Source organism: Mustelus asterias, chromosome 26 (assembly GCF_964213995.1).
Source record: "Mustelus asterias chromosome 26, sMusAst1.hap1.1, whole genome shotgun sequence".
In the NCBI taxonomy this organism is placed as follows: Eukaryota; Metazoa; Chordata; class Chondrichthyes; order Carcharhiniformes; family Triakidae; genus Mustelus; species Mustelus asterias.
In genome coordinates, this window is record NC_135826.1 from 27166017 (window position 1) to 27178427 (window position 12411).

A 12411-nucleotide genomic window follows, 5' to 3' on the forward strand; every position below is an offset into this window, starting at 1 on the left:
AAAGGGGCAGAAGAGGAATGAAATCAAGGAAACCCAAGCCTTTAGGAACAAAAATAAAATCAGGCAAACAGGAGCTCAGATCATTGCAAATACTCCAGAAGCTTTAAAATAAAAAATTGCACTGCCAACACGTGTTTAGCACTTCTTTTATTATCCAGGAACTAATATTATACAGAAGCCCCAGTTTTAATGAGCTCCTTCCTGTGTAGGCACTCCCTCAGGATAGGGGATGACTTGTTTCCACTCTGGTTTGATGGTTGAAAAATCTGATGTACAATCTGCATACTCTGCCACAAGGAGGGTAGGTGGTGCTTGAAGGGCTGGGTAGATAGGTTATTTGGAGGTTTGCACACTCTCGCAGTGCCTCAACTGCAATTTGCCCTTCTAAATGAACCTTCTCCGTTTTAGTTGGTCACAAGTCAGGGTCTCCATGAGTTAACGAGAATGTTTGACCTCTGCAGGGATGCCTCGAGGACATCCCTGAAGTCTTCCCGCTGTCTTCCTGGGAGTCTCATATGGTGACCAAGTTTTGAGTAGAACAGTTGCTTCGAGGGTCTGGTGTGAGGCATATGAACTGCATGTCTTGGCCAGCAGTGCTGGTGTTGAGTGATTAGGGTCTTGATGCTGGGCATGTTTGACTTGAGAGGACACCACTACTAGACCACCTTTCTTGCCTCTAGATTTGGAAGATCTTGTGAAGGGCACTGCTAGTAGTACACCTTCAGTGTTTTGAGGTGCCTGTTGTAGATTGTCCAAGTCTCTGAAGTTTACAGAGAGATAGAATGCTTGCAAATCATGAAACGTGCTTCTGGGAAGTCCACATACATGGATCATGTTTTCACTGGAGCCCTGGCTGAGTTTGGTTCCAAACAATACTGATTAATGAGCAGAAGTAGAAAATCACAAAGCAGGATGAGCAGCCTTGCTTAGAACTGGAAGTAAGTGCAGATTAGGGCCTGGGCCAGCTTGGGGTGGAATCCTGCTCAAATTAGCATCGAGACATACCAGGAAGGTAGCGGGTTCTGAGCGGGTAAATCATTGCCCTTATCTTAACTGGTTCACCACCGGCTTTCCATCAAGGGACGGGTGGGGTTTAAAGTTGTGACCTAATGCTGTCCTCATCCCGATCCACACATGCGCACTTAATACGTTACTGGAATCAATGTAGACTGGAAACCTGCCTGATTTTTCCATTGCCTAGTCCAGGCATGTTGAAAGCAATTATAATGTCTACCTACGTCTCCGTTGACACGAGCTAATTTAGCCCCAAGCGATTAAATGTGCAGCCTACCGAATCTACATCGTACCTGAAAGCACATCACATCAAAATGAAACAAAAAGTGACAGACTTTCTTTCCAACTTTGGTCTTCTAGTTTCATATGCTTCTGTATCTCCTTCCCTAGGTCTCTCCCTCCAACCCCTGGCAACGTGTCAAAGGTGAAAGACCTCATTTTTCATTTGATGGTACGACTAATACAATAAAACAGGGCATAGAGGCATGGTATTGTCTAACATACAAAGCAGCCCAAAACTGGTCACTTTCTCATGCAAGGTTCTCTTTCCTTGTTTCAAGAGTTAAGATTCAGTTGCATACAACTGATTTGGGAGGGTGGAGATACATGAGTTTTCATTACCTTAAATATCTATTCTCGCCTGCAAGCCAGAACTGACTTCATGGGCACGGTAAGAGATTTTGCCAGGCTGTATACCCTCTCCCTTAACCCTCAATGCCTCACTACCTGCCCAAAGTAATCCACGTTAGCTACGTTATACAATGTCTATTACAACAACCTACTTGCACAGATGGGCGGCATGGTGGCACAGTGGTGAGCACTGCTGCCTCATAGCGCCAGGGACCCGGGTTCCATTCCCAGCTTGGGTCACCGTCTGTGTGGAGTTTGCATATTCTCCCTGGGTCTGCATGGGTTTCCTCCGGGTGCTCCAGTTTCCTCCCACACTCCAAAGACTAGTGCTGGTTAGGTGAATTGGCCATGCTAAATTCTTCCTCAGTGTACCCAAACAGGCGCTGGATTGTGGCGACTAGAGGATTTTCACAGTTACTTCATTGCAATGTGAATGCAAGCCTACTTTTGACTAATAAGTAAACTTTAACTTATTTGTTTGAAAATAACTATTGTCACATCGCACAATCTCAAAGTGAGATGCAAATATAAAATCACTACAGTTCAGAAGAGGTCATTAAGACCATTGTGTCTGCACTGACTCTCTGACAGAGTAAGAAGTTTAACAACACCAGGTTAAAGTCCAACAGGTTTATTTGGTAGCAAAAGCCACACTTTTGTCTTCTAGTTTCATATGCCTCTGTATCTCCTTCCCTGCCAACAAATAAACCTGTTGGACTTTAACCTGGTGTTGTTAAACTTCTTACTGTGTTTACCCCAGTCCAACGCCAGCATCTCCACATCTCTGACAGAGTACCATACCCAGGTCCTCTCCCCTGCCCCATCCCTGTAACTCCACACATTTACCATTTAATCTACACATCTTGGGATACTAAGGGACAATTTAGCATGGCCAATCCACCTAACCTGCACATCTTTGGTTATCGTAAAACGGAAAGCTGTTGTGTAACAGTGTCTCAGTTGCAATTAAAGTGCTTGGAGACATAAAATGCCAGATTACATAATATGAATAGGCTTCAAAGAGGTTCTTGTGGGGAAAGGATTGAACAACTGCTGTATCTTAGGGCCACATAGGGTAATTTAATCAATTCATAACCTTTTGCTAGATAATTAGTCACAGGTAAGGGTACTGTGAACAGAGAATTGACAGGCCTGCCTTTGAACTTTGATTGTATCACTCATGCTGACTATAATTTGGTAATTATTTTCCACTTGAAGAGCAGACAGCTAGGATATGTCTAGATGATTGAGTAATTCTTTTATATAGCAAGGAGTCACTTTGAACTCCCCACGCAGCTGCACAGGCTTTATCCCACTGGAATCAATGAGCAGGGAAAGGGAAGGGAAAGAGCACCTTGCTGCAGGCAGCAAGAGTTCTGCCTGTAAACAACAGTTGCAATTTTTAAAATATCAAAGATATACATCAATGTCAGAAAACAAAGACAAGATGGCCAATTTCTATAAATGTTAATCGTCACCACAATAAAAAGGATGACAGGGTTGAGCAATAAAAGGAATTTGACTATTTCCCTTCAACTCTCACTTTCATGATATTCAAGTATTTTCTATCCGATGGTCATGCTATTTCAGCCCCTTTCTACGCTTACCATACTCCAAATGCCTGGTTTGGCTGACTGATAGCATTTGATGTGCAGAAAACTTGTACTAGTGATCAAGGGATCAGAGCTCAGGTGCCAATCCCCTTCAAGGTTCCAGGTGATCTCAAGAGAAAGGCAGAAAGCAGTTGGTGAAATATCCTTTCTCACATCGCTTTCATGCATCAGTTGGAGTGTTCAACATCAGTAGACACTTCACAGTTACAGGTTTCACATCTTATTGTTCCAAGAATAATGAAAAAAAGTTGCATTTATATAGTATCTATAACAGCCACTTATCTCAACAAATACAACACATCAGGAGCTACTGGACAGGTGACCAACAGCCTGGGCAAAGAGGTAGGTTTTAAGGTGTGGCGTTGAGGAGAGAGGTGCAGAAAGTGGAAGAGATCCAGGGAATGAATTCCAGAGACCCAGGATAGTTGGAACCTCCAATAGTGTTGCTATTAAATTAAGATGTGGAGTTGCCGGCGTTGGACTGGGGTAGGCACAGTAAGTAGTCTCAAAACACCAGGTTAAAGTCCAACAGGTTTAGTTGGTAGCACAAGCTTTCAGAGTGCCGCTCCTTCATCAGGTGAGTGATGAAGGAGTGGCGCTCCAAAAGCTCGTGCTACCAAATAAACCTAGAAACCATAGAAAATTACAGCTCAGAAACAGGCCTTTTGGCCCTTCTTGTCTGTGCCAAACCATTTTTTGCCTAGTCCCACTGACCTGCACTTGGACCATATCCCTGTTGGACTTTAACCTGGTGTTGAGAGACTATTTACTGTTAAATTAAAGGTAAGCAAAAGACCAGAATCAGAGCTATACAGAGACCTCGGTGGATAATGAACAGGCAAGGCCATGGGGAGATTTGGAAATAAGGATGAGAATTTTAAATTTGAGGCATTGCTGGACCAGGAGCCAATGTAGGTTAGCAAGCAGAGGGAGAAGAAAATGAGAACAGATAAAACACCCAACCATTAAAAACAAATTTTATTTTTCTAACTAACAATATCACGTAAGAAAAACAAAAATCTTTCACACTGTGATATCTGAATGGAATGTTAAACGAGAGTGTACTCTATTCTGGGCCATAACTGAAGGAGCAGCTATTAATCTGCAAGGATGAAACTTTACCGCACCGGAGGCTGGAAAGGAATAAATGAAGCCATTAAAAATGACACCACTAACATAACAAGCGAGTCATCATATTATGCAGCGCAGGTAACAGTGTCCCTAGTAGCTGGATGGAAAATTGGACTTGTAATCTTTTTGATATCAGATATCTGGAATGGCCAGATCAGTGGAACAGCGAGGTCCTAGCAGCAGCATCATCAGGGACAACAAATGTGTCATATTTAAGGTTGGAAAAGGTTCTCAAAATTAAAATAACCCTTTCAAACAAGTTATTTTTATTTAACTGACAGTTCAGAACCAACAGGTGGGAGGGGAAAACAGTGTTGCCTAAGCCCTCGCCTGCTGTTGTAGTTTTACTTGCTTTGCTGCATGGGGGCTGGCGAGAGAAATACCTCAGGGGGAGTTTTTCTTCTGCGAGTTAGGTCCAGCAAAATGATCACATTTACAAGGAATGCATTAATGACTTAGCAGCAGCTAGTGCGCAGTGAAACGCTCCCAATTAAGTGCTTGCAATCAGAAAAAAGGGCTTAAATTATCAGCTGACCCCAAAATTAAGTACCGTGGAAAGAGCTTCAAGGCCCAAGTGTTTCCGATTCCAACTCTTGCATGTGATTATCAGTTGTTAGCTTAGATGGTGTCTTTGTGCTGTTTAATGTACGGATAGAAATGGGTGTAGTCAGAGATGTCCAGGCACCCAGTTTCACAGCCAAAGTCAATAGTTACTAAATTGAATGTTTAACTAAAAGCTCAGCATAATGGCATCATGCACTTTCATGGGAAGATTGCAGAATGGCAGGGTAACAATAGTAATCAAATAATTGGAGTTAGTCTGCAAGAAAGCAAACAACTGCCATCTGGAAATCTCCAAACTCACTTGCCCTTTGAGATACAGCAACACGTTGCAAATGCAAATCAGCACCTTTGTTAGAAACACTGGATTTACACTTCATAGGATTCATAAATGTTACACAACAGAATAACTCATCCAGTTATTGATCCAATCCCAATTGAACTATAAGATTAGGTTGGATTGCAACTACCCTATCAAAGGTCACAATTAATGCTGTATTATAACAAAACGCTGTATGCACGGCACCATAACTGAATGAGTGGTAAAGAAGTCCACCTCACTACCCATCAGTGCTCTAGTTTAGGTGAGATCTCTTAGCTCAATGTGTGCGGCCGACTTCCCCCATTGAATACACATTCGCCTTTGTTGCAAGTACCAAGTAGTAATAACAATGGACATGCTCACCAATTTGCAATAGAGTGTTATAAAATGAATGCATTGCCATGAATCACAAGTCAAATTGGTTCCAGAGAAAAAAGGAAATCCTGGTTTTAAAATGCAAGATTGCTTCTCTGACATACAATACTGAATGAGCAGAAATTTCCTCCAGTTAAAAATTGGGAAGACAAAAGACATCGTCTAGGTCAAAAACAGAAAATGCTGGAAAATCTCAGCAGATCTGACAGCATCTGTAGAGAGAGAATAAACCCAACATTTCAAATCTGGATGATCCTTTGTCAGAACTTTGGCTCCATTCTCTCTCCACAGATGCCGTCAGAACTGATGAGATTTTCCAGCGTTTTCTGTTTTTGTTTCAGATTCCAGTATCCACAGCATTTTGCTTTTACCTCGTCTTAGGTCCCCAGGCCAAACTCCATTCCCCAGCTACAATCCCCATCCCTCTCCCTGGCAAACATCGGAGACCAAGACAGATTGTTCACAACTTTGGTGTCCTATCTACGCCAGGATGAGATTCTGACCACATAATCAACAATACTACTTATTTACACCTCAGCATCATCACCCACCTTCATGCCTGCATCAGCTCATCTGCTGCTGAAACACTCATTCAGGCACTTGGTTACCTTTAGACTCAACTAATCCAATGCTTAACCAAAATTCTGCTGCTGGTGTTCTTACTCACACCAAGTGATTGGCACTGCTGCCTCAGCGCCAGGGACCTGGTTCATTGCCAGCCTTGGGTAACTGTGTGGAGTTTGCACATTCTCCCTGTGTCTGCGTGGGTTTCCTCCGGGTGTTCCGGTTTCCTCCCACACTCCAAAGATGTGCAGATTAGGTGGATTGGCCATGCTAAATTGCCCCTTCATGTCTCAAGATGTGTAGGTGCGGGGGATTAGCGAGGTAAATATCTGGGATTACAGGAAACAGGTCTGGGTGGGATTGCCCATTAAAGTCAGGGGATCTAAAGCCTTGTGGATCCAGAACTGGCTTGCCTGCAGAAGGCAGAGAGTGGCTGTGGAGGGGTCTTTCTCTGCATGGAGGTCAGTGACCAGTGGAGTGCCCCAGGGATCTGTTCTGGGACCCTTGCTGTTTGTCATTTTCATAAATGACCTGGATGAGGAAGTGGAGGGATGGGTTGGTAAGTTTGCTGACGACACCAAGGTAGGTGGTGTTGTGGATAGTTTGGAGGGATGTCAGAAGTTGCAGCGAGACATAGATAGAATGCAAGACTGGGCGGAGAAGTGGCAGATGGACTTCAACCCGGATAAGTGTGTAGTGATCCATTTTGGCAGATCCAATGGGATGGAGCAGCAGTATAAAATGAAGGGTACCATTCTTAGCAGTGTAGAGGATCAGAAGGACCTTGGGGTCCGGGTCCATAGGACTCTTAAATCGGCCTCGCAGGTGGAGGATGCGGTCAAGAAGGCGTATGGCGTACTAGCCTTCATTAATCGAGGGATTGAGTTTAGGAGTCGGGAGATAATGCTGCAGCTTTATAGGACCCTGGTTAGACCCCACTTGGAGTACTGCGCGCAGTTCTGGTCACCTCATTACAGGAAAGATGTTGAAGCCATTGAAAGGGTGCAGAGGAGATTTACAAGGATGTTGCCTGGATTGGGGGGCATGCCTTATGAGGATAGGTTGAGGGAGCTTGGTCTCTTCTCCCTGGAGAGACGAAGGATGAGAGGTGACCTGATAGAGGTTTACAAGATGTTGAGGGGTCTGGATAGGGTGGACTCTCAGAGGCTATTTCCAAGGGCTGAAATGGTTGCTACGAGAGGACACAGGTTTAAGGTGCTGGGGGGTAGGTACAGGGGGGATGTCAGGGGTAAGTTTTTCACTCAGAGGGTGGTGGGTGAGTGGAATCGGCTGACGTCGGTGGTGGTGGAGGCAAACTCGTTGGGGTCTTTTAAGAGACTTCTGGATGAGTACATGGGATTTAATGGGATTGAGGGCTATAGATAGGCCTAGAGGTGGGGATGTGATCGGCGCAACTTGTGGGCCGAAGGGCCTGTTTGTGCTGTGGCTTTCTATGTTCTATGTTCTATTACGTGGGGTTGCGGGGATAGGACCTGGGTGGAATTGTGGTCGATGCAGACTCGATGGGCCGAATGGCCTCCTTCTGCACTGTAGGGATTCTATGAATTCCCATTCACCTATCAACATTGCAATCACTGCCCTACATTAGCTGCCAGTCAAGCAACATCTTAATTTTAAAATTCTCACCTTTGTTTACAAATCCCTCGATGTTCCACCTTCCCTCTGTAACCCTTTCAGACCCACAAATCTCGAAGATATTTCTGCTCATCTAATTCGGACCTTTTTAACACTTTCAATTTTAATAGCTCCATCATTGAGGGCTATGCATTCAGTTGCCCAGGCCCTAAGCTCTGGAATTTCCTCCTTATTCCTCCCTGGCTCTCTACCTTGCTTTCCTTTTTTACTAATCCTTTAAAAATCCATGATATGACCAAGCTTTTGGGCATCTGGACTGATGTTAGTATGCTCCTGTGGAGCACCTTGGGCTGTTTTATTACATTAAAAGTGCTATATAAATATAAGTTGTTACATACCAGTCTGTCTCTGCATTTGTATGAATATCAAGCAAACACATGACAAGCTGATACAGAAGATAGACTTACTCCTCTCTCACTTGAGCTCATAAAATCACCACAAATGGAGTGACGGGAAGGGCAAGGTGATTTTTAAAAATTTTTTTCCATCAATTCCAATTTCCAAGGCAAGACTGAGACTACTCTTCCGTCTTCGCCTTTATCTCCAGTCAATGTGTGTGGTTTATTCATTCAGAGTTAATTATGAAACTCACATGACATACAGACTTAAAACAGAAGACAGAAAAGAGTCTCTCTCCTTCTGACACAGAGTTGTAAGGTTAGCAGCCAGCAGCAGAAGATTCCTGTATGTGAAATACCTGAGCTAGCTTAACTTTAAGTAGCTTAGCTGGAGAAATGAACCGACATTTATGGAATTTGGAACTTGTGTTCACTATCAAGGAGCTGTGTAGAGATTTGAACATTATCACTGAGAACTATATACTACTCATTTATGCGAGTTAAATAAACCAAATACCAGTTCGAATTCATGCTTGAATTGAGAGTATTTTCAATTCGACACGAGGAGGGGAACCCAAATGGTGGCATTTGCAGTACATCAATAGTTAGTTAGCTTATGGACGAAGGGTCTTGTGCTACAATCCTGGGAAAAGCAGCACTGTGAATCAAAGGATTCAGAGCATGCCAATGATGCTGAACATGAGAAAATATCTAGCGCAAATTCCCAAAATTGTGATAACAGTACTTTTACCTAAGTAGGTCACGTCGTGGTCGAAGGTTTGCCAGGCTGATTCCGGGGATGGCGGGGCTGATGTATGAGGAGAGATTGACTAGTTTAGGATTGTTTTCGCTGAAGTTCAGACGAATGAGGGATCTCATAGAGACTTATAAAATTCTAACAGGACTAGACAGGGTAGATGCAGGGAGGATGTTCCCGATGGTGGGGGAGTCCAGAACCAGGGGTCACAGTCTGAGGATTCGGGGTAGACCATTTAGGATGGAGGTGAGGAGACATTTCCTCACCCAAAGAGTGGTGAGCCTGTGGAATTCATTACCACAGGAAGTAGTTGATGCCAAAACATTGAATGTATTCAAGAGGCAGCTGGATATAGCACTTGGGGCGAATGGGATCAAAGATTATGGGGAAAAAGCAGGATTAAGCTATTGAGTTGGATGACCAGCCATGATCGTAAAAAATGGCGCAGCAGGCTCGAAGGGCTAAATGGCCTCCTCCTGCTTCTATCTTCTATGTTTTTGTGTTACGTGTGCAAGCACCATTACAGATTTGAGTACGTAATCTAGACAAACTCTTCCATATAACACAAAAGTGCCATCCTTTGAGTGAAATGCAAAACCAAGTTTCGGTGTGCCTGTTCAGATGGATATTAAAGATTCCACGATCCTACTCGAGAGAAGATCAGGGAACCACCTCAGCAATCTGGACAACATTTCTCAAAAAGTTCTACCAGAAGCAGTTGCAAATTGGTTTGCTTTGTTTGCCCATGTAACAACATTGCCTAAGCTTCATGAGGTAATCCTTTAGCTGAAGAAATCTTTGGGACGTCCTGAAGATCAGGTCCCCACCAGAAAGGCCATCAACCTGAAACATTAACGCTGTTTCTGTCCCCGATGCTGCATGACCTGCTGACTATTTTCAATGTTTGCTGTTCTTATTCCCGATTTCCAGCGTCTGCAATATTTTGCTTTTGTACAGATATTTCAACACTACCACTTGTGGGATTATACAGTTATACAGTTCATGTTTTCTGCAGTACCCAAATATGTCAGACACATAATGAACCTTAAAGCCTACAAAGCAAGGAGCTAAATATGCAAATTACAGTAAGATGAGAAATTGCAATACGAGTAAAGAATGCTTTCAATGGTCAGTGAAACATCTGATAAATATACCTGGTCCTCAATGCCTGCCATGCAGCATCAATGTCAGCGTACAGGTTCTTCTCCGAAGGTTTTCCATTGCTGACTCCATACCCTGAGTAGTCATAGGAGAAGATGTTACAGTTGATTCTGGTGCCCAGTCCAATGTAGAAGCTGCTCATCTGACCCAAGTCCACTGCATTCCCATGGGAGAAGAGAAGGGTGAACCTGAAAACAAAATAAAACACATTTACAAATTGGTCAAGTCAATTTATTGATGCCATCATTGAGGCAAGGAAATCAAAAAGCAAATGTTACCACAGTGCACTGGACCTGTAGAATAAATAAAAATGTTGAAAGGAACCTTATTTAAAATGGTAAAATTTTCCAAAAATTGATTTTTGACACAACAGGATTATACCTAGGCATTAAAGACCATAAACAAACAGGTAACATAGAAACATAGAAAAAACTACAGCACAAACAGGCCCTTCGGCCCACAAGTTGTGCCGAACTCATCCCTACCGTCTAGACCTACCTATAACCCTAGAATATTTTACACCACTAGGTAAGGGTAGTCAACCCTGCAGAACTCGGGGGAAAAAAAGCAGAGGTATTAAAAATCTTACTTATTATTTACAAATTGAAGTTGAGCAAGAAAAGGCTGTTTGACTGCTGGTCAAGAATCATCCAACTGGGCTCTGAAAAGTCTTTTCACTTTCCAATTGATATGAGAAGGCTTTGCACCCAGAGATTGGACATATTAGGGGGCCACTGGAGAGCATAGAGCAGTTGGTACAAGGACATCTTGTGATTAAACTTTCAAGAATACACCCTGCTACACATTAGGACCTGGATCAACATGATAAAGTGGACGGGCAGCAATGGTGCTATACCATGGAGCGCATCAATTCATGGGGCTTAAGATCCACATAACTCAATGAAAATCCACCCAATTAACAAGATTCCATTTTGTAGCTACCAGGTTTAATCGCTTATTTGTACAAGGCAGTAAAGCTTTCAAATTGACAGCTGGCCAGTGATTGCGGGAATACACTAACATACTTTTCCCCAAAAAAGCACAATGGATAGAAATTTACAGTTTGCTACTCCAAAGAATGCAGCATTTTTATTGCAAAGCAACACAAGCTGTGCAGCATAATCAAAAGGTCTTTATAGTGAATTTAGTCTCAATCTTCAAGTCACGTGGGGCAGCACCATGGTTATCACTGCTGCCTCCTGGGTTCAATTCCTGGCTTGGGTCACTGTCTGTGTGGAGTCTGCACATTCTCCCCATTCTGCGTAGGTTTCCTCCGAGTGCTCCAGTTCCCTCCCACAGTCCAAAAAGACATCCTGTTTATGTGCATTGGCCATGCTAAATTCTCCCTCCTCATACCCGAACAGACGCCGGAGTGTGGCGCCTAGGCGATTTTCACAGTAACTTCATTGCAGTGTTAATGTAAGCCTACTTGTGACACTAATAAATAAACTTTAAACAATATAGTTTATAGATGCTGGTGCCATACTGTAACTGACATTCATGGAGCCATTACAAATGTCAGCTGCCAAATGGATCATAATCATCTTTTCTAGTTCTTTGTATTCCTATGTTTAAATGGTCAACTAAGGTTCAGTTCTTGAGTCTTTCAGTCAACACAACACATACATCAGGTGCCTGAATGAGTCACCTGAAATCAAATAGCAAATTCAGAAAAATACTCAAGTCTTCAAGTCAAGTAGATTTGTGACATTTAGATTCAGAGCTAATCTCTTAAAATTTAACAGACAACTTTCTGTCTGTTATCTGTTCGTTAAGTGCCAGAATGACTTGCGGACATGTACAGTAAGGATATACATGTTACAGCACCAACTTGTGTTTGTATAATCCTTTCGACGTAGTTTAAATCTCTTCGAGGTGTTCCACAGGATCTTTACCAAACCACGTGGAGAGGTATCAGGACAGGTGACCAAAAGATTGGTCAAGATGATCAGAAGTGGTGCAATGGTTTTAACTGCATGTTAAAGAAACACAGACCATAGGGTGGGAATTCCAGAACACAGCTTGGGCAGCTGAAGGCATGGCTGCTAATGGTGAAGCATTTGAAATTGGGAATGCTCAAGCGGTCAAATTAAAGTGACACCGAGGTCTCAAAAGTTAACAGGGCTGGAGGTGGTTAAAAAGATGAGGGGAGGGGCCATGGAGGAATCGGAAAATAAAGGGCTAATTTTAAAATCAAGGCAATGCCAAACCAGGAAGCCAACGTAAGTGAATGAGCACAGGGGTTACTTATGTCTGGGATTGTGTGTAAATCATATGGGCAGCAGTTTT

General features: G+C 43.1%; 1 protein-coding gene across 1 annotated transcript in view; it reads right to left on the minus strand.

Annotated features, from left to right (window-relative positions):
* LOC144479531 (alpha/beta hydrolase domain-containing protein 17B-like) overlaps nt 1–12411 on the minus strand; it is a 65149-nt gene that overhangs the window by 23292 nt on the left and 29446 nt on the right. The window contains exon 2 of the mRNA XM_078198317.1: nt 10116–10310. Within this exon, the coding sequence (XP_078054443.1) occupies nt 10116–10310 (195 nt within the window). The remainder of the gene's footprint in view (nt 1–10115; nt 10311–12411) is intronic.